Raw genomic sequence first — 22,386 nt, forward strand, 5'->3', positions numbered from 1 at the left:
CTATCACTACTTTAAGTGTTTAAAGCTGGGCTCAAAATTGAGCTAGGAACTTTGCTAGCAACTTCACTGGACACAACACAATGGAAATCCAGCTCAGCCATGGCCAGGCAGTACTAACAGCAATACATTTTTTTGTCCATGAAGGGATGGAACATGATGCAGAGGGCAGTGACACACAGTAGCTAGTGCCTTTTAGTAGCTAATTTTATGGCTATAATCCACTTCCCACAGCTACTGTTACAATTGGCACCTCATTTCAGGGGCTGACTGCTGCCACATGTGAGGGTCACCCTGTGCTGGGCTGAGTCACCACTTCCCATGTGGCAGAAGCTCAGCAAATGAAAATACCAGCCTCATACTCACAGGCTGGGCACAGCAAACTTGCCATGTAACTTCAGCAGCCTGGCCCTCCTCAGGACACTACTGGATGAGCTGCAGACATACCAGACACAGCCTGGTTTTACTTATTGCAATAGGATGTGGAGGTTGGGGATGCACTCTGCAAAGCACAGTCCAGAAAGGAGGAGACAATCTCTGTTCTCAAAAGAATTTAACAGTAAATTGAATAAAATCTGAGAGTACTGCACAAGCTATTTTAACTCTTCTTGCATTCAAAATAATTAGTTCTATCCCAAGTTCTAAAAGCACTTCCAGTTCAGTTCAAATTTTCCATCCAGATATTACAAGCAATACAGTTTTAAAATATATGCATTTCAAGGGCATTTAACAGCACCCAGATGTCCACCTAGCTTCACTAATAGAAACAGCCAGCAGTAAACAAGTTCCTAAAACTATCTACTTGCATGGAATTGTGCTCTGGGTTAGTACTGGGAAAGTATTAGGGATAATTTTTCAAAATCAGGCCTGCAGGTTCTTTGCTTTTACCTCTGAGGAATACAAATATGCAGAGTTTTTGTTCTTTGCAGCTCAGTGATTTACTGGCATGCCTCTTCCCATAAAATATTTGCATATATCTGAGAGTCAAACTGTTCTGATACATTCTGTGTTTGCCAGGAAGTGAACGCTTCACTTCAGTGTAACTGAACATTTAAAGAACGACAGGCACCAGGACAAATGGCAGCATAATTAACATACCAATGAAGAGCCAGTTGTTAATTACTATCCATTTTAGGCATTTTGTATGAGCAACTTACCTGAAAAGCCTTTCCATCTGCATGCTGGCAAAGCCAGTAATTAAACAATTCAACACCCCTTTTGCTTGATTAGAGAAAAAAATTACAATTATTTTATATTATTCTACTTGTCACATGCAGTTGACATTTAGATGAGAAAAACCTGCAGCAGCCCAGATCTAAGCATTTGAAATTAATACTATGAGCTGTCCTTGAACAAAACAACAACACCCATCCAGGGCAGATGCAGGCTAATAGAGGCTCCTAATTTGTCACAGCTGATTACACCTCCCAGTACCTGCTGGGCTGCAGGGAGGCAGCACAGAAAAAGTACCACTTTTCTCTAAGGGGGACTTGAGATGCTCCCCACAGAACAAATCTGAATTCATAAGCTGTTGAAAGACTTGGGAGTAGCACCAGCACAATGCCAGGATTCATTTACATTTCAACAACACTGAGAAGTCAATACAAAGCTGAGCACAGAGAAAATACAGGAGTTACAGGAGTTGTGAGAAAGGTAGAGACACCTAAGTGTGAAAAGCAGGATGGAAACCACAGGACAGAAATAGCAAAGATAAGCAAAATGGAAACAAACGGTCACTAGAAAGAAAAAGGAAGCAGAAAGTTTAGAAGCATTCATCAATATGTAGAGTATCCAAAAGAAAGGATTTCTCTTTCTCCCTGCGCAGATGGCTCTGCTCAAGGAAGACCAGCGTGCTTTGGGTACAAAAAAAAGGAAATTACATCTATCTTGAAAACAGCTTCTAATTCATCACACATCGCATGACTACGGCCACTAATCCAAGCCAACAATAAAACTGAGATCCATTTGAAATTTTCACTATCCAAAATAAACTCTGAATCAGCTCTTGCTAAAAAACTGTCATTCTCCGTTTCATCCTGCATTTTCAAACCACGTAATTTCTGCACATTAAAGGCCAGATCTTGCCAAAATCCTGTAACATTTTGTGACAAAGTAGTTCTTCTCAGAACAGACAGAAAGTGCACAGTCCATGGGGGTTTATTCCATCTATTCATTTTCATGTGGATTTTTATTTGAAACAATGGAAGATGTTGAAGGATTATTTTTCTCAAGTTCTTACTTTGCATCAATCTTACTTGAGTTATAATCAGAAGGCAAATAAAATGTACAAATGCAGCCTCATAAAATTTTCCTTTTCCTCCTTGACAGAATGATTGATACAGATGGGGTGACAGGAAATGCTTTAGAGCTGAACAAAGAAAACACTGTTAGCAAGAAGTAAACTGTACCAATGGTTTCTAGAGCAAGCACCCACCCACAATCTCTGGAATGTCACATTTTTGCCTGTGTTGTCCAGCAAATGCAATGTTTTGCATGAAATAAGTCGCAGAATGGTGAAGGAGCAGCTCTGAATTTGCTGATTTATTTCCCACATCACCTTTATTGAGCACAGCCCTCCAGCCAGAGGCAGCTGGGGTTGGTATCTGCACACATCCCTGCTCTGCCCAGAGCTGGCCAGACAGAACAGCTCATCCTGAGCTGATTCATCCATCCCCAAACACTGCTGGCCAGCCAAAGACACTTTGCTAGACTGGAAAATCTGCCAGAGATCTCCACCAAGAGCCGCGATCTAAATCCCCATCTCTTAAACTCGAGACCCCTCTTTCTCTTTCCTACTGCAAATTTTAATAACATTGTAATTTCTTCAGGTAGCACTGAATTAACACATTTTCCATTTCTGCTTGTCAGTTCTGAAGCAGTAAGCCCCCCAAAATTACTCTGAGCGACACACATATCTGATCTTCACAACCATTTAAGCATAATCTCTGAATACATCTTCATAATGACAGCCCCATTTCTGTCCTCTTAATAACAATAATCACTACATCAACAGGGTTATTTTGCCTTGACTATTTTGAAAAGGCTATTTTTTTTTTCTTTTCTACCTAATCTCTATTGCAATTTTCCTTACTGCTAAGAAATATCAGCAACACCATATGGTATTACAGAAATCAGCAATATCTCTTTTGTTTTGCATTTTTATTAGAGGAATGGGAAAACATTATTCTATTGAAAAAAAATATTTGGAACTAACCACAAGCTACATATGCAAATTTCAAATAACTATTTTGTGATAGAAGAGATTAAATCTTTTGTATGACCTATACCTATATCTCAGAAATATAAAAATAAAATGGCATTTCTTCAATGCCAGTTATAGTACAGTTCACAGTACTGAAGGACAAAACATTATCACAAAACAATTCAAGAGGCATTGGCATCTCATACCACAGTTTGACTGAATTAAGGACCAATTCTCCAGTACCAGAGCTATGAAAACACAAGAAGAAAAAGATCTGCAATGTAAACCTCCCATTAGCTAATGAGTATTCTAATTTTGAAACCCTTTTTTTAAACTTTATCCTAGAATGATGACTACTTTTTTGCATACCAGAAGCATCAGAGCTCATTATAACCTCCATCACTACAACACTCCATTTACTCCCCAGGATGCTGTTAAATTGATTTTTTAGTTTGCTGGATAGTCTTGTAATGAAGGGCTGAGCAGCAGCAATAAAACACAAATTTTGGGCTTGGAGTTGAATGTTTTTGAAATCTAAAACACTGAAGTAGATTCTTTTTTTTTAATCATCAATTTCAAAGCTATTTGAAATCTAAAGAAAAGAATGGCCGGATTGTCAGAAAGTCAGTTCCTTTTGGGAATATGAGCTGGGCAGCATCAAAAGAATTCTTCCACAGCACTCCATATCTTAGTAACTTCAGCCCAAATGTAGGACTGGGTAACAAATTATTTAGTTCTCAGAATATCTAGTTCAAATAGTAGACTGATTTCTGTCCACTTAACTCCCAAGTCAAAAAAACACATAAACCCCAAAAGCACCTCCCAAAACCCAATGCACTGACCTAAACCAAGAGCCCAGATGCAAGGCTTACAAGTCTTCATGAATATGACAGAAAATTTGCTGTTAACTCATTAGTCTGAAAGCAAAGAGAGCTCATTTAATAGTATTTCTTTAAGTTAAAATGCCATTTTTTTATATTTCGGATTAGCCATGGGCTGAAAGGACCCCTCATGAGCTGCTGTGGTGGCAGCAGTAATGTCCTAAGCCCCAGCAACTCCTCTCTCTCATACCACAACATCTCTCTACACATTTCTAGCAGATGCCCTTTGGAGGACATGTTCTCCATACCTTTGTATTTGGGGCTCTCAGCTTAAAAAGAAATCACTAAAAGGAGCTCTAAGGATCACATGAACAACTCAGTTACTTTTTTTTTCCCCAATTAAATATAAAAATACAACCCTAAGGATTTATAAAATTGTAAAACATCACCAAAAATGCATCCTGTGGGATCTTCCCTCTAAAGTAACTCTAAACTGCAAAATTTCATGATTTCTCTTGTCTTGACTTTTGAATTCGTGGCATTTTGGCAATACATCTGTGTGTACTACCTTCCATTCAGGGGTACCTCAGTGGGAAGAACTGAGAGGATGCCTTTCAGTTCATTTCTCATCACCAGACCACAGCAGAAAGTTGCTGCTCACCCATCAGACTGAGCCAGACTGGAACTCAGCACCCCAAAACCAGCTGATGTCTCAGGAAAAAAAAAATCCTAAACTCATGAAGAGTTTTATGTTTTCATCCCACCCTGGCTAATACAAGAATCACCACTTCAAGTTAAGTAAAATCTGGACCCAAAGCAGCAACAGTTACAAAGTTTGCATTCCAAAAATAACACATTTCAAACAGACATGGCACTGAGTTACTGTGCTGCAAGCAGTAATATACAAAATGCTTGTAACACCTCCGCAGCTTTTTTGTTCTTAAATCCCTTTTAATATGCCAATCTTATTTCAGGAGGAAATAAATTAACTGTGATGCTTTGTGCCAATGCAGATGAGCTTCCCACACACCTGTATTGTTTCACACTTCAGTTTGTCACCCAGAGTACGAGAAACCAACCCAGCACTCCCAGCCGTTCCAAGGCTGAGCAAGAGGAAGCAGTCTGTCCCACACAGCCCCTCAGCTGTGCCAGGGTGATGCCCAGCTGCAGATATGCACCCTCACCAAAAAGAGCCATCAGTGAACATCTCACACAGCCCAGGGAGCCCACGGAGCTCCCAAATCTGAGCCACCACAAATTTGGTCCCTGACACTGCAGTTCCCGTGAGCCTCAGGTGGGAAAGGATGCAAACTGCTCCCGCTTCTATGAACTTCCCTAACTGAAACTCTCCTTTAAAAAGATCTGTGGGAAAAAGGATAAATCTGCACCTCACACAAGAGAGATGATGCTACTACAGCACTACATGGGTCTGCAGCAGGAGATCACAAACTGAAACACTTTCACACAGTTAGAGAACACCCAGCTCTTCTCTCTCTGCTAATCCCCATTCCACTATCTACAATATGACTAAAACCACATGTATTTGTATTGTGGTAGCTGCAAGTTAATGTCCTGCCTAAATTACCAACTGTTATTAGAACCCCAGACAATTGCTTAATAAAAATTTAATCATATTGTAATTTCTAATCATCATTAAAGATGCTTAACAAGTTAATCCTCTATTGTGCTCCCCTAACATTGCAGATCAGAAAGTCAACGGGCACAAGGTGGCACAGCTTCACTAATACTAATAGGGCTACTTTCATCTTACTCCAGCTGAGGATCTGTCCCCAAGGGAAAACAACAGGATTAAAATCATTTTGCTACATATTTTGACTGGTTCTCTGCATTGCTTTGCAGTTATTAAAAAAAAAAAAAAGAACAGTGACAAATTATGATTTTAAACATTTTTTTACAAGTGGAGGTATTTCCCACAGCTCTTTCTTCTGCTGTCCGTGGTAGAGCAAAGTCAGCACTGTGCTACAGATTTAGGATCTCCTTTCCTCACAGCTCCCCACTTTGACTTCGCCCCAGTGTCTGACAACAACACTTCTCATGCTCAGAAAACATGGGAGGATCATTAATGAATTTGTCTTTCAGCTCAGACCCGCTCCAGCCACCCAGACAGGAGCAGAAGGATGCTCTGTAACCTCAGCCTTGCAGAAGGTGATCTTGGTTCCCTTCAGGAAACCAACACCTTTCCGTAACCTTCCCATGGACCAGCAATCTGTGCTTCAGAGGGTTTGAGGACCACACTGCAGGTCAACTTTCACCGTGTCACATGCACAGAGGTGCACACAGGCAACACACTTGGCCCTTCCTTCCTCTTTCCTTTATGTTTCCTCAATAATCCCATTACAATCTCTCAATTCATCAAGCGGTCACAGGAGAACGATGGTGAAAGCCCCGCTCAGAGTCAGGAGCAGTCCATGCATGCTGAACCTCCTGCAACCACATCCTTTTGTGGGTTCAGCCTCAGGCAGGTGGTACAGAGAGTGGGAAAGGCTGGTGCCAAAGGGGCTCTGCTGTAACTCAGCAGTTTCAGCACTGGCCTCTAAGCGGACAGGGCTGTTCCTTCAGTGTGTAGCTTGGAAAGCAGACAGGAGAATGGCAAACCAAACCCAAGGCAAAAAATGCTGTTTGTATCCTCCTCTGTCTGCAAAACTGATTGCACTGAGTGCACTCAGTGAAACTCTCTGTTATGATGCACAACATGGTACCCTGAAAGTTAAATGGTATTAATTTCATAACCTTCCCTTAATTGTTAATTTTCATTTAATATGCAGAATTCTGATATTAAATTAAAACCTACTCTGACTGACAAATATCAGTTTCTGCTTACTCTACTGGCACTTATTGAACCAAATTCATTGTTTATATCATAATATTTACTTTCAGAATGACAACTGCACTACCAACTACAGCAGGATTTAATCTAATGAACAAATTTTAAACATTAGTTGGCATTTACTCATGCAAGCCTTTAATTGTCAGAACTCAATCTGACTCTACAAAAATTGACACAATGCAAGCACAAATTAAAACAAGTAATACTGAAATTGACCTTTAATAGCAATATTCTTCCTTGGTACTGAGCCCAGTGCAAGATTCATCATCCCAATTATTTTCAGTGTCAGATACTTGTTGATCCACACCAAGTTGACCCAAGTCCATCTCCAAAATACTACCCTGGCCTTTCATCCAAACTCACTTTATTCCACCACGCACTGAACAAAACAGATGTTACATCTCACAGACACATAACAAAACGTCGGGGAATGCCTTCCCTCACGAAAAAACTGAATGGGAAAATGCTTGTAAGTTTCTTTAGTCAATAACTCTAGTACTAACAGCAAATATTTACTGCATCCTTCGGAAAGGAAACAAACACAGGGCACATGCCGAGGTGCCCTTGGTCAGTTTCAGCACCGTTCCGGCTCCAGGAGCCGACAATGAAGCTGCCAAACCAGAGGCAGGGAAAGCCAATGTTCTTACTCGTGCCCAGGGCAGGCACGGCTCCGCACTGCCCGTCCCCGCTGCTCTATGCCCGGAATGCTTATGCACCACTGTTCGTGTCTGCACCGCTGCACCGAGCCCGGCAGCCGTGTCCCGAGGAACCCCCACGGGCTCCCGGCTCCGCTGGCCCGGCTCTGCCCGGCCCGGGGCCCCGCGGGAGGAGCGGCGGGACCGCCCCGGGGCTGCGGGCACCGCGCCGGGCCGGGCGGGGGGGAGCCGGCGGCGGGGGCGTGTTGTGCGGCGGGGCCACTTGGGGCGAGACGGCAGCTACTCACCGGGAGGGTTTACCGCCGCCGGCGTTGCCATCTTGTCTCTGAGAAGAATTAAGACAAATGCAAGAGGGGCGGAGGGATGCTCAGAGCAGCCCGGGGGAAGCGCGGGAGGGGCAGGCAGCCGGCGCCAGGGCGGGCGGGCCGGGCGGCGCGGGGGCGGCGGCTGCTCCCGCCCCGGGACCGGCGGCGCTGCCCGCTCCGTGCGGGGCGGCCCAAGATGTCCGATGGCCCCGCGCCGCCTCTGCTCATGCGCCGCGCTCAGTGAGCATGTGCCGGGCGGCCGCACATGTGCGCTGGGCCCGCGGTCGCCGCTGCTTGGCCGGGACCCCCCGCAAGAACCGGCGGGAGCCGCCCCCGACACGGCCCAGGACCGGCCGCCCCCCTCGGGGCTCGAACCCGCGGCCCCAGGGCGCGAACTTCCCTGAGCCGGGGGCAGCCAGCGCAGCCCGCGGGCAGAGGGGGCGCGGGGCCGGGCGTGGGTGCGGCCCAACGGCCCCAAAACCAGCGGGGAGTGGGCGCTGACCTCCGGCTCTGAGGGGGAGGCTGGGGTGCTCTGTGTCACCTTTAAATTGAGGGAGGAGGTTGGGGTGCTGTCCATGACCTCTGGCATTAAGCGGGAAGGTTGGGGTGCTCTGTGTCACCCTTCAATTGAGGGAGGAGGTTGGGGTGCTGTGTGTCACTCTTAAGTTGAAGGCGGAGGTTGGGGTGCTATCCATGACCTCCAGCACTGAGCAGGAAGGTCGGGGTGCTCTGTGTCACCCTTAAATTGAAGGAGGAGGTTGGGGTGCCATCCATGCCTTCCTAAACTTAAGGGGAAGATCGAAGTGCAGGTCACCGCCACCCATGAGCAGATGCCGTAGAATGACATTACTGCCATCGGTGTTGTCCCCAGATAATGACATCCCTTTTCCCCTGAGGTGACAAGGTTCTCTGGAAGATGGAAGGCCGACAGAGCCCCATGAGTTCACACTCATCAAGTGTACAAAAGTATGCAGGAATTCAGACGTTCTGTCTGCCTCCGGGTGGAGTGTATGAATGGTACCCTATTCCTCTAAAACCCTTGCTTTGGGTCGCACTGCACTTGCTTTCATGCTAAGTAGTGATAACTGAACAACAGATCCTTTGTAACTCAGCTCACATTTCAAGGCTTTGCATTGCAAACACAAGGACAAAAAATATACGTTCAATGAAATTGGAGATTCTTCTCATAATCTCATAAATCGGGTCTTCAAGGGGAACAACCCCCACTATCCCAGAATTAAATTGCAAGATTTCTGAAAAGCCACTGGGTGTAATAACTGCAGCAGTCACGTGTAATGTGTGTGAAATACTGGGGGAAAAAAATAATGAATTTTGATGGCTTTGTCATCCCCGTGGAATGCTGCAAAAGCCTGTTAATCTTTAAATGCCTGCCCATGGCTGTGCTCAGTTGCCCTGAACAGCCCTGCACAAGTTGATGGGAGCAGTCAAGATGAAAAGTTGCAAATCAATCCCTTGCTTTGCCAAATGAGTAAACTGAACCAGTTTATCCATTAAGATGTAAATTGGCAGAAAGGCAGGGAAAGCATGGAGGCTGTGTTGACTCATTTCCTGTAGAGGAGTTTAATCAGAACGGCACTAAATGCTCCTGGTTATCTAGAAAGTTTGCTCTATCTTTGATTTATTGTGCTTTTCCCTATCAGATGTGGAGCCATTTTCCCAAGCATCTTACTGCTTTAGTGCCTGCTGATGCTGTAGGGTTTTGGATGCTCAGCAGGCAATCTTAATTCTTATCTCAAGGCATTTACCCTGCTAATACTAGACTCTTAATATCAGCAATTTTGAAAATGCAACTTATTTCTGTTCAGATAAAACATTGTGATTTGAGGTAGTCTTGGTCACAGTTTTTCTAGACCCTTACCTTTTATGAGGAAGGCAAAATTTGGAGTGACTTTACCCTGCTGCAGAGTCATAGCTCAATTCCTTCAGGTTTCTGCAAAGTCTGGTGTTCAGATTGCACAGGTAATGCTGGTCATGAAAGCTTTTCCGTGAGCCTCCTTTATGTCAGGTTACATATGTGCATAAAGGTTAAAAGGTCGAGTTCCTAATAGTCTAATGATAGTAAAAAACCTTATAAAGCCAGAATTTATAGCATTAGGCACTTCTGAAGTGTCCTCTGAAGACCTTTACAAGTAATCAGAGGTTAAACCTTATCTCTCTCTTATCAGAAATGCACTAATATTTCTTATTTCGTTCCTATTTTAGAGATAAGGAAGCCTCCCTAAAAAATGGGAGAGATCTGACAGAGCACTGTCGTAGCTTTCAACAGACAGATGGAATAAATCCTACAAAGACTGAATATAAACCAAGCAAACCACTCAACTGCCTGTGCTGTCCCCTTGCGTGATATCCTGGGAGATGTTAGATTAGCCCAGAAAAAACACATTACAGGTTATTTGATATTGTGCTCTGCCTAAATAAGACCTTGGGGCTTAGAATGGAACAGGTTCTGTCAAATCTTCAGTGATTCAGACACAATTATGCAAAATAAAGCTGCTTTTCTTTTTTTATTTGGTGTGAGCTTTGTTGACACGCTCTGCTCAGTTTCACACGCAATTCTTTGTTCACTTAAATAGATTGAGAAATGAATTGATTTTCTCTCCTCCCCATCTTCTCTATCTTAATAGCCAGTATTAGCAGAGTCTTTCAGAATCCCTGAAACAATCCATAAATGAATGGAATTATTCTGTTTATCTGTAATACACTCCTTCCTTGCTATCTCGTCCTGAGCCTTTCCAGATCTGTGGGGAGATCCATAACACTGGCAACTGCTGCTCATAAAATTGTGTTCTGCTTGTGGTGGAAGTGCACGCTCTGTGTTTTACTTGCACTGTAATTTAAGGAACACGTACACAGCAAAGCAAGAAATCAATTTAGTTACAGAATGAATTCATGTTTTGCTAAGTCCATGCTGAGCTATGTACCTTGAAAGCCTAAATCCTGTGGAATGGGGCTCCTCACAACTAAAGAAGAGACAGAGCTGGACTCTACCCTGGCACTTGTAGAGAGATTAAGCAGGGCTGTATCAATATCAAGCACAAAATATGATGGATGTGCAAGATAGCAAAATGCAAACTTTTCACTGTTCCTGCGTCGCAACAGGGGGTGCGTCACCATTTTAATAAAATTACAAACAAGTGTTGACATCATGTGTAGCAACAGGAAAATAAATGAATTAAGAAAAGTGATTTTTATCTCAGTCTTGTTATTATGTACCAGAGAATGTCGGTTAGGTGTCTTTACAGTGATTGTTTCCAATTTAAAGGGCTATTACCACTGATAGCAGTGCTCAGCATTCACGTCTATTCTGTTTCTTGGCTGGAGAGGCAGAAATAGATCAGCTGAGCACTGCAGCACACAGAAACTGCTCCACATTAACTCCTTTCCTTGGGAAGCTCAGCGCTGTTCTGCCAGTTGGGAAAAACTGGACTTCTTACCTTTCTATGTGTTCATCCCATGATGTAAAGTAGTAATTTCTAAATGGTTTTATTTCTTTTAAATAGAGGAAAAGTTAGGTCTTTTATTATTATTTCCTTTGAAAAACTGAAGTCTTTCCAAGATGGATGTGAATAAGTAAAAGACAAAAATCACAAATGAAAAAGGATATCAATTGAAGCAAAAGACATTTTACATTTGGTGTCAGAAATTAATGAAAAAGATCTTTGGTGTTTTTTACTAATTTTTGAAAAGTCCACTTTTATAACAACACTGCCAAACAGGTTCTGAAACTGTGAACTTACAGTTACCCCGCAGAATTTTCTTTTCTGAGCACATGAAGAAGTTAAGTGAAATTTCAGACACTTTAATCCAGCATAATCAAAACCAGTGACATTTTAATGAAGTCTCATACTTTAATAAGACCTCCCAGCTACATTCTTTGATCTGTGTTTCCATTGTAATTGAGTTAATATATTGCACCCAATTCATCCAAAGGTCTTTGATAGCTTGGAAGAGTATGATATATGTATATTAAAGCAACCTCATCCACCCAAGTACTTGAAACTGGAACATTATGTGCCCTTTTTAATTTGTTTTGTCACGTATGGGTGGCCACACTTGCCTAAATAAGCTATAGAGACAATGGTGAAATTTAAAACATGAACTATCATAGGAAGGTCTTAAAAGCATTTAAGGAAATTACAACCTTGTTCTTTAAACTATCCCATATAATTTAAGAGAAAATTGTATTCTTCCTATAAAATGCAATAAAATACCTCAATAGGAATGTGTAAGTTATATTAATCTCTATTCAGTCCTGCAGGTATAGAAATGTAATTTCTATGATGTTCTCTACAGCTATTGCTGTTAAATTCTGCAGTGGTTTTCCTTTAGGGAAAATTACATTGAGTATTAGAGAAAGCCTTCTAAAAGTGAAATGTGTGTGGCAGATGTCTCTTACCTAAGAAATTCAACTGAGATCAGACAAGTGTCCCTATGCTAGTGGAAGTATGGACCAGGAGCCAAACACCTGATAGACATCTTTTATCTCTTAATTTCATCTCTATCATTTTGAGCTTCTTCAAAGTTTGTATAAATTTAACCATGTATGAACAACCAAAATTTAAACAACAAAACTTGAAAATGAAGCCTCAGAGAGGAAAAGGTGGTGCAAGCACATTAACACATAACCTGTTTTCTTTGCAGTGTTTACTAAGCAGATTTTATTTTATTTCCTGACATTAACCTCACTCTCTGGCAGCAGCACTGCTAACAGTAGGCATCATTAAGCTGAGAGAGGCTGTTGGTGGTTACCTCAGGCAGAACTGACCAAAAAGCATCTGGGAATACACTTTTCACGCTGCTTACCTAATTATATCCCTGAAACCATTCTGTAAAGCAAATGGGTAAAAAACCAAAATGGTTTAGAGAATACTGGTCTACTTACCTAAACCCAAGACATGAGCAAAAAGATATATCCCAGGAACAGCACTGAATCAGCAACAAAATCAGAACTAAGCAAGTCAAGCCTTTTTTTCCCCAAATGCCATATATCTCATGGAGAACTAAAAGCTTTTCCTTCTGAAGGGATGTGTTGCTGGTATACTTTAATCAGGATATAATGATTTAAAGCATGGAGACCTGTTGGGGACACAGAAATGGAGTTCGACATCAGTAGAGAGTCTTGAACATCTTTATCTCTTTTGACCTTCAGAAATAAGAAATGAAATTCTGCAGAAACAAAAACATGCACATCACTAGTAGCTCCAATAAGGTGAAGGCTTTTTCTTCAACAATTTTGTGTGACATCACTTACTCACTAGTGCTATAGTACCAGCTGGAGTGAAAGATCAGTCAGTTTAGTAAAAGCAAGCAATAAAACCAGAGCTGGGCTTTTGCAGGGAAAAGGGCCTTTTTCTCTCACTGCTCAGTGTGGGACCAAATTGCCTTTTTCCCAGATTCCTGCTGCCCTATCTGCTCTATTGCAAAGTCTGCAAATGTTGTAAAGTTTAAAGATTCAAGTAATGCAACATCCACACTACACGTCTTGAAAAAAGTTTCTCATTTTTTCATCTCTTGGTTTGTGATTTCTAGTTTTTTAGTAGTTCTAGACTCGACCTATTTGTAACCAAAAAAAGATTGATATGTTCTGACATACAATAAAACCACTGGTAGAATAACAGGACATATTTACATTTATGACAAAGCTGTTTGAAAAACATACTTTAAGAACATGGTACATTAGAAAAATACTGCTGCTAAATTATGGGACACCTTTGCCTTGTTTGAAATGAGAATTTATGAAGAGTGTTTCAGTAAGTTTTAGAAATAACATTCTATCATCTTTACAGGGTTTTCTTTTTGTCATCAGAGAGATTTAATGAGTATCATAAGCTGCAAAGAGACTACAATGGCAGAAAATCTCTCACAGCTAATTGCAGCAAAACCATCTGAGTCCCATGAGACATAGAAAGCAACCTCTGTCCTAAGGAAAATAAGAAATTCTGAGGAATGTGGAGCATGCTGTGCTATTTCAGTTGAGCTCAGGGCAGCTAGAAAAAACAAATATGTGAAGGAAGTGACTGTCTGGTATTTTCCCCCTGTCCTAATGCTAATTCTATTCTAATTCTTCTTGGTTTTCTTTAGCCCCTTTTTCTCCAGCTACACAAGATAATGATTTCCAAGAACCATAAAAGAGAACAGAAACACATGCATTTAATTGTCTTATAAATTGAATTACGATTTATGATGGTTTTTACATTTCACAAGTAAGATATTATGCAAATTTTCAGCAGACCCTTTTATTTAAAGAGCTTGCACAAAATATTTTTGGGAGCTTGCTACTTGATTTTATTTCTGAAACAGAAAAACTGAGCACATGTACCTGTATCTCAAAGACCAGGCAGTACACACTTAATTATGTTCAAAAATCTAATCCCTGAATTATGGAATGCAGCATAATTAATTTCTGCATTAGCTGAAGGGTTCTTTAAAAGTGATGGAGCATCCCTTACCATATGCTTTATGGTTCTTGCAGTTGCATTAACAAGAAGGAACAACTGGATATACAGCCATAGATAATTTTTCTTTCCTGTCTATTCTTCCAGATCACCTTAAATATAATAAAATTCTTCTACCATATCTGCTAACATATATAAATAACATTGTGTCAGTATATGCTTATGTTAAAACCAGTTGCCAAGATATAAAAACTAATCAGACCAAAGATACAGCTGGTTGAGCATTTTGTTTCTGGCAATGTCCACTAACTCTGCAACAATTGAGGAAAGAAGGCAGAGACAAGGCAAATTCTGAGCTATACTTCCCTCTGCTGTACTCTTGGAACTTCCAGCAAACTGCAACTACAAGAATTCATGCAGTAGGGGGTTTCATTTGCAAAATAAATGCACTCTGAGCATTAGCCCAGTGCTCTGAATTTATTGAGAAATGTCACATCGATTAATTTCTATCCATCCAGGCCAGATCATGTATTGATTCCCCTCAAACAGGAGGCTGAGTGTCAGGATTTTAAACAGTGGAGTGATAGAGTTGGCACACAGATTCCTGTTTGGTAGCTGCATCTTTTGGGGTAGGAAGTAATACTACAGTGCAAATAGCACTGCAAGGCAACTGAGATGAATGCTTATAAAGAAAAGACTGTGGAACAGCAATGCCTGAGGTGTATGCTTTGAATTGGACAAAAGAGTGAAAAAATTGTCAATAAATATCCTGGGTATCCAGAGGTTGAAATGCATTTTTACTGTGCTCATCTCATCTGAATTCACAGTGTCAGTGTTCACAGGCACAATGCAATAAGCCTTATTTTGAGGATAAGGCTCCCAGACAATATTAGTCAAATGAATTTTGGGTGTTTGGAAGCTGGAAAATCAGCATCTTCTTTTCCTACTTATCCTGGTCTAAGAGAACAAGAATAAAAAGTGGTAAGCTCTTTCACAGTTGTCTCCATATTTCAAAATGGAATGTGATGAGGGTTGGGGTATTATGTTGGGCTTGTCCTGTTTGGCTCGTGGGACAATTCACACTTCTGGAAGAGCCACTTACTGCTGCTCCAGAGCAACATTTTTCCCTGAGTGCACATGGATTTCACTGCAGGGTTCACAGCTAAATTGGAAAGGACATAGCTTTAAAGGGGTAAGCAGGACACTGTTTTTTCATTGGTGTGAAGCAGAAATACAAAGCCAAAAAGACCAGAAGAATGGTGGGCTGGGGCCTGATTCCTCAGAGCCTGAGCTACCCTTTTGTAATGTGAGGTTTCCAGGTTTTGCCAGGGAGTTCCCATTCTAAGCACGTTGTGCTTCATCTCAAAGTTCCCATCTATCAATTAGAATATTGAACAGTGGCGGGAGGCAAAATCAGAGAACAGGATTTTCCAGAAATGCCCTTGGTGCATTGGAGCTGCAGAGGAGCACAGAGATTATGCAAATTCCCAGCCCCCAGGAGGGAGGATGTTGTCTGTCTGTCTGTCTGCCACAGGTTTCCCCCCTTGTTCCAATTACATGGGCAGAGTCCATGGCAGTGACTGTGTATGATGGAGACAGAGCAGAGCCCTGGGCAGGTGCAGGGGGAGCTGTGAAATGTGGTTATTCGGGGCATAAGCAATGATATGGGATCACAACAATATAATTCCCCAGTGCTTCCAGCTGGAATGGTGCTGGTCCTAGTCTAAATTCACCTTTAATCATGCTCAGCATCAGTCTAATGTTTCCTTCTGTTCCTCATGTTGCCTGAAACAGATTATTTCCACAGAGAACAGTGAGACTTCCCACTCATTATCTGACTGCCTGAAAGCTGCTGAATGTACGGAGGCACATGGCTACAGTCACCTCTGGAATGGTCAAGGTCTGGGAATGAGAAAGTTGGTTTAGGCATTTTCCAAGGCCAAAATGTGGATTGGGTAAATTCTTTCCCCCCATTGATCCTCCAACACCTTACTGAATTTATGTTCTTCAAAAGGTCTGGGCAAATCAGATCTTTGAGAATCTCCTCCTGAGATGAAAGACAGCCATTAAAAATAGGACTGAATACTCTGTGTCTCATTCCCAATGAACACATTCTTCAGTATGTGTTAGAGATATTTCTTGTACCTCTCACTGCCTTACCCCTGAGCAGAAGTGACTGAATAGCAGGAATGTGTCCTGAAGACCAGAATCTGCAAAATGCATCTTTTCTTACAGTACTTCCCATGGAAAAAATATTGACACAATGTTTTCATACTACCATGACTAATATCAAGTGCTGTTCTCAGACATTTTTTCAAATATTAAAAAAAAAGGAATGAACTTCTATTACTACCATATGGAATCAGATTAGCCCTGCTGTTAAGGTATTCTCAAAGAAGGCAAATCCTTCTATTTTCTCCTGCCCAAAGCAATAGCAAAATAGAAATAAGCTGTGTGATTTCCAGTCTGTGGGTGATGGAATTCAAGGTCAAGTTGTGTTACTAATCATGTAAGCATCACTTGTTGCAAATGCAAAGCCAGCTCTGCTGAGTTGTGCTACAACACCACAGAGGTAACACTGAAAAAAAAAATTTCTTTAAATACCAATGATTGTTCTGGCACTCACACTATATGTACCCCACATTTTTATTTATAGATTAACTTTAAATTTTCTGTTTTTCTGTATTATATCTTCAGAAACAAAACTCTGCCACAGTCAAATGAAATTGGTATCCACAATTTAAAGGCATGATTCAGTGTTTTTAAATTATTAAGTGTGATGCTGTGGGTCATGTCACAGGATTTAAATAGAGGAGAACTCATTAGTAACTGCTCATTTATTCCTGTCTTCACTGCCAGGCAGCAGCAATAATACTCAGAAAATTCCTGTCTTTCCCTCACCACGGGATCACATGGGGTTGGAGCTTTGCTCCCAAATCACCTGACATCCATTGCCAAGCTCATCAGCATCATCATTTTCATCCCCAGGAGTGCAGGAACATGTTCCCTACCCACCTGGGCTTTCTGCTAATGCTTGGGGCTGGTACAGCCTAAGATTAATGAACTCTGAGCTTCTGTTCTACCAGGATTTGGATGTTACACATGTGCCTCTTGCTAGCCAGGTGTGACCATTTATAGGAATGGATTTAAGGGACTCCTTTAGCATCCAGTCCTGCAAAGAGCTTCCCTGGGTTCATCACTTTTCAGGCTTGCATGCCCACATAAAGAATGAGAATTTGAGTGCCAATTAACAGCTAATATCAAGTACTTGGCGTGATGCCACAGAAGTCCTACAGTGATAGAGTTCTAGTGTTTTCCAAAATTAATTTCCCTTTAAAAATGTATCACTAGTCCTTCTTGATTACAAGTGCTAGCTTTTGTATTCATTAAATTACCTGAATGAGCCCCAAGATAGAGGTTGATGACATTCCTTCAATGCAGCAGCTTTTTCCAGAATCTGCAGTTTCATCACAGTATTCCTTTGGAACACTCTGCCTTTTTTTTTTTTTTTCCTGCCCCCCCAAAAAAAAGGTTTTTGCAAAAAGATGGAAGCATTTTTGACTCACAAATTTTACTTCAGTCCTATCAAAATCATTAATTTCAAAAGTCAGCATCCACCCTGTTAAATGAAGTCTATGAAGATTTCTGGACTTGAATGCATTATTGCCAAACCAGCTCCCCACCTAAAAGTTAGGGGTTTTAAATTGATACCAAGGAAAGTCCTGGAACTGGAGTCCTAAGGAACTGCAATTTTATTTTATGATCAGCTTTTTGAAAATAATAATTTGGCTGTCTTTCCAAATGCCTGTATTTGGAATTGATAGCATTATTGAGTTGTTGACAGTATTGACATTTTTAATTAGTGCCATTAGGTTTCAGAGTAAACAATTAAATTGCTGTTATTTTCAACAAGTTTACCTGGCTGCTCTGCTTGTCCAGTGGTCCCAAGCGCCTCCAAACTCTAATTGCAGAGAAACAGCAGACATTCCTGAGACAAAAGACAAAGGATCCACAGAAATTAACAATATGAAGACCTGAACAGTAATGAGATGCTGAGACTGTGGCAATGGCAGTAAAAGATTAAAAAAGTAAAAAGAAAGTAAATACAAGTGCAGTATATGTATTACATCATTCATCTGCATTCAGTGAGATTCTCAGTTTTAAATATATATTAAGCTACTGCACAATTTCCTTTTTACCAGAGCAGATTGTGGAAGAACATCTAAATTCTTCCACAAAATTTATGTTTCATTCTGCTGCAGAGCACAAAGTGCTGTAATGCACAGCACACAAATTGTCATGTTCTTGTCTGGGAACAGCCTTGAACTCATTAGTCAGTTTGCCAGCATAAGGAACATAACACAGAGCCTGTGAGATGCATATGGTAACAACTTAGAGTCCTATGACCAATCTGGGTTTTGTAACAGTTTGTGAATACCTCTAAAGTAAATTAGATCTATTAATCTATCTGATTTTGGATTTTTTTTAAATCTCATGTCAAATGGGTTTTTTTTTGCAGATTTGGATGTTTTCCATTTTAAACGTATGTGCTGTGATAAGAATACCAGAGTGATAGGGATCATTAAAAAAACATTTATCATCTTAAACTGTTTTTGTTGGGTTTGGTGCATATCTGGCCATTTTAATGGGTTCTCCTTAAAGAGAAATGAATTCATTTTCCAGGGATAGTCCAGTCTGGCTTTGAAAAACCCTTGCTTCAAGGTTGCCTATGCTGCCTGCTTGGCTCTCATTGTGCTTGTTCTTGCTGTGTTTGCTGTGGCAGTGTCCATCTCCAGGAGGCAAGGTTTGCCTCTGGAAGAAGTCTGACACGTGGCACACTGCAGGGAAATGTGCACCTTGCCAGGAAGGTCGAGTGCCACAAGGAAAATTGTTTATGTAAAAGTGTGCAGCACAGCTTTCCTTTGCTCTAATTAAAGCATAAATGTCATTGTTCTCAGGTTCTTTAAATTAGGTTTATTAAGGTTTATGCCACATTTTGGAATGCAATTAATGTGTGCCTAAGCTTTCCATTTCCTTTAATGTCACAGGGGATGTATTTGATATAATAATGTTATTTAATATTTTAACAGAAGCTAAAGAAACTGAGATTAGGCTAGTTTGTTATAAATTAAAAGCTAAATAGAACTCAGTGAATCAATCTTTTTTTCTGGCAAGAGTAATTTCTTCTGCATGTTATATTCCTTCTATATATAACTTACATTTCAGAATGCTATCCCTGACATCAAGGATTTATACACAGTTCACTCGCTTTATGGGCAAGATAATTTTTGTTGGTAATTACATAAACTCTAGCATTCCCACAAGGGTCATGGGAGGTTATTTACATTATACAAGTGCATACAGATGTAAATGAATGGCCAGATACTGCTTTCATTGTGCAGGCTAGGCTGTGTGTTAGTCCATGAGCACTGGAATGGGGCTTACTCTGAACACAAGGTGTAAATGCTTAAGCAAAGAATCAGGTCCCAGAAAATTGCCTAGATTGGTCATTTTAAAGGGCTAACTAAGAAGATTTCAAAGACCAGTTGTAAAGCAGGTTAGCACGAGTGCCTGCAGGATCCCATGCCATGAAATGCTTTCATTAAAATAAACTGTAAGGATGAAATGCCAAGCTGGACTGTGCCAGGCTGGGGTGGGGCTCTCCCAAAGCTGACACTCACCTGTGGGCAGCAGCAGGATGGAATTGGAGTTCACGGGAGCACTGGACAGACTCCAAGCCCCTCACTGGTGTGAACAAGTGAGGCAGGATCAGCTCCTTTGGAGCTCCAGGAGTTCTGAGAAAACCAAATTACACAAAGATAACATTACATCAATTTTTGTACCCTTGGTACCAAGGATGGACACAAGGCAAATAAAAGACCTAAGATGCAAAGGTAAATACAGTCCCAGTGCCAAGATTTGTCACTGATCACTAATTCATATTTGCAATGAAAGAGTTTTGGATCCACAAAAGTAAATTCTGGCATGGGTTATGTCACCTCTCATATGCTTCTTGGAGACAAATATCAGCCTGTGAGTAAGAGCTTGCTGAACCAGTGATCCCTAAATATGAGGAATGCACGGACAGTGGTATTGTTTTATCACTGTCTTATCTGGAAGAAGAAAGAAAAAATGTCTACTCAGATGTGAATTTGGCTTTGACACACAACTGCAAAAAGACAAAAAAAAATTTTTTTCAGTCCAGTGGAATTACATCCGACCAGCATTTCCAGAAATTCCTCCTAAAAATCTCCTAATAAACTCAGTGGGTTATGAAGTAATGTTGGCTAGTGGACACAGAACAGCAAGAACTAATAATATACATTGTTGGTTTTATTTACTTATCACACAAGATTACTGAAATATGTGCTGGGAGAGGAAAAGGCAGGGACAGATACAGAGACATTGTGTTTCCATCCTGTGGATCATGTTAGAACAATTTGGGGATAGAACAAGGAGCCAGATTGTCAAAATAGTGTAAGTGGATGAAAGCAATTGCTTTCTGTGAGTACCTTCTTTGAGAATGACTGTCAGGAGACAGAGCAAATAGAGTTTTACCTTGATATTCAGTGACTGTATTATTAGATTACTGTGTGAAAAGATATTTCAGAATTTCACGGGAGATCCTTACATAGGACAGCCTTCCTTCTGTCCTGCAGTAAAATTAGAGATCAAAATGAAATTTTTGTTTCATACCTATCAAGGTTCTGTGTTTAGTGAGGGAAGAAAACATAAAGGTGGACTGTCCTGGCTATCTCCTGGACAAAATATTGTTCCTTTTGCCAAAATCTAAAATTAATTTTTTGAGTGGAATGAGAGTCTTAAATATCTTCAGCAAGCTGTTTTGAAGTTTCTGATAACTCATCCTACCTATTTAGGCAAATTACCATTATTTTATCTATACAGATAATTATTTAACCTTTATTTATGTCTCACATATTCTATGTCACTTTTCAACAAAGCACAGATGAAAAAAAATATATATTTAACCATAATGCATAATTTTCTGTCCTTTATCCAGCTATAAATGATACCAGTGTCAATGGGAAGATTCCTAATGTCATCAGTCAGAGATGCTGAGCATTTTTTGTTGATTAAGAATGTTTCATTATTTATTTGTAATTCCTTTTTTACGAAGGAAGAAGGTGGTGAGTTTGAGCAATTCATTGCATTTGAAAATGAAACACAATGCTTGGTCCTGTTATGGAGAATCAGAGTTGGAAAAAAGCAAGAGAATTCATAGGGAAGGGTCAAGAGCTGGAGCCAAAGCAAAATTGCAGCAGAAATCCTGAAAATCACTGTGGATAGAACCCAATGAGTTGCCCTGAAACCAGATGTGCTGCTCCCAGCTCCCACACCCTTGGGCTGGCACCCACAGGTGCTGCAGAGGACATTCCCCTGTTTGCATTCCCTGCACAAAGGTCTGTCCTCGTGGGTCCCTGAGCCTCCAGGCTGCTTCAGGACATTTGAGAATTAAGGTACCAAAGCCACAGGTGAGTTCACAGCCCAAACCACTCCCTGCACACACTGGGCACTGTCAGAGAAAGCTGTCTCTGGGTCCTTTGCAGAACCACAACCATTAGTACCATCTCCTTTTTTCAGTCACACCTCAAGGCTCACTTTTTCCAAGCCCATGTTTCTTCCAGCCAAGATCCTGTTGAGTAAGGAGTCAAAGCAGTAAATCTGTGATGATTTAAGCCTGGCCTTCCCATGGGTTTCAGGAGGCTGTCAGTGCCTCCACTGTGATGGCAGTTTATTGAGAACAGCCTCTGAGCCTTCCTTTCCCTGCCTTGGGCTGAGAACACGCTTGGCCCTTAGCCAGGGTGCAGAGACTTGCTCAGGTGGATGTTAATTCTGAGGAGGCAGATGAGCAAGGATAGTGCATTGAAAGCTCAGTGGCACAGGATTTCTGATAGACTTCCTAATCCCCTGCTGCACCACTGCATCGTTTTACCTCCAGTGGAAAAACTAAGCTAGCTCACTACAGAGATGGGAAAACCCAAGCTCCTGCCCTGCTCAATATTCCATGCTGACATAAATCCATGGACATGGAGCCCATAGTGGCACAAACTGGGGCAGGTGTTGGCTCTAACACAACATGAATTCCACAGAAGAGAGGGGAATTGGCTCAGCTACACCAT

At 41.2% G+C, this 22,386-nt stretch overlaps 1 protein-coding gene across 2 annotated transcripts in view; it reads right to left on the reverse strand.

The window, feature by feature from the left end:
- The window catches only part of ARNT2 (aryl hydrocarbon receptor nuclear translocator 2), a 95,080-nt gene extending 87,054 nt beyond the window's left edge, over positions 1 to 8,026 (reverse strand). For both annotated transcript variants that reach the window (XM_058811181.1, XM_058811179.1), the window contains exon 1: positions 7,812 to 8,026. In XM_058811181.1, coding sequence (XP_058667164.1) covers positions 7,812 to 7,842 — 31 coding nt within the window. In that variant the 5' untranslated portion in view covers positions 7,843 to 8,026. The remainder of the gene's footprint in view (positions 1 to 7,811) is intronic.
- Between the last annotated feature and the right edge of the window lie 14,360 nt (positions 8,027 to 22,386).

This window comes from Ammospiza caudacuta, chromosome 10 (assembly GCF_027887145.1).
Source record: "Ammospiza caudacuta isolate bAmmCau1 chromosome 10, bAmmCau1.pri, whole genome shotgun sequence".
Taxonomy (NCBI): domain Eukaryota; kingdom Metazoa; phylum Chordata; class Aves; order Passeriformes; family Passerellidae; genus Ammospiza; species Ammospiza caudacuta.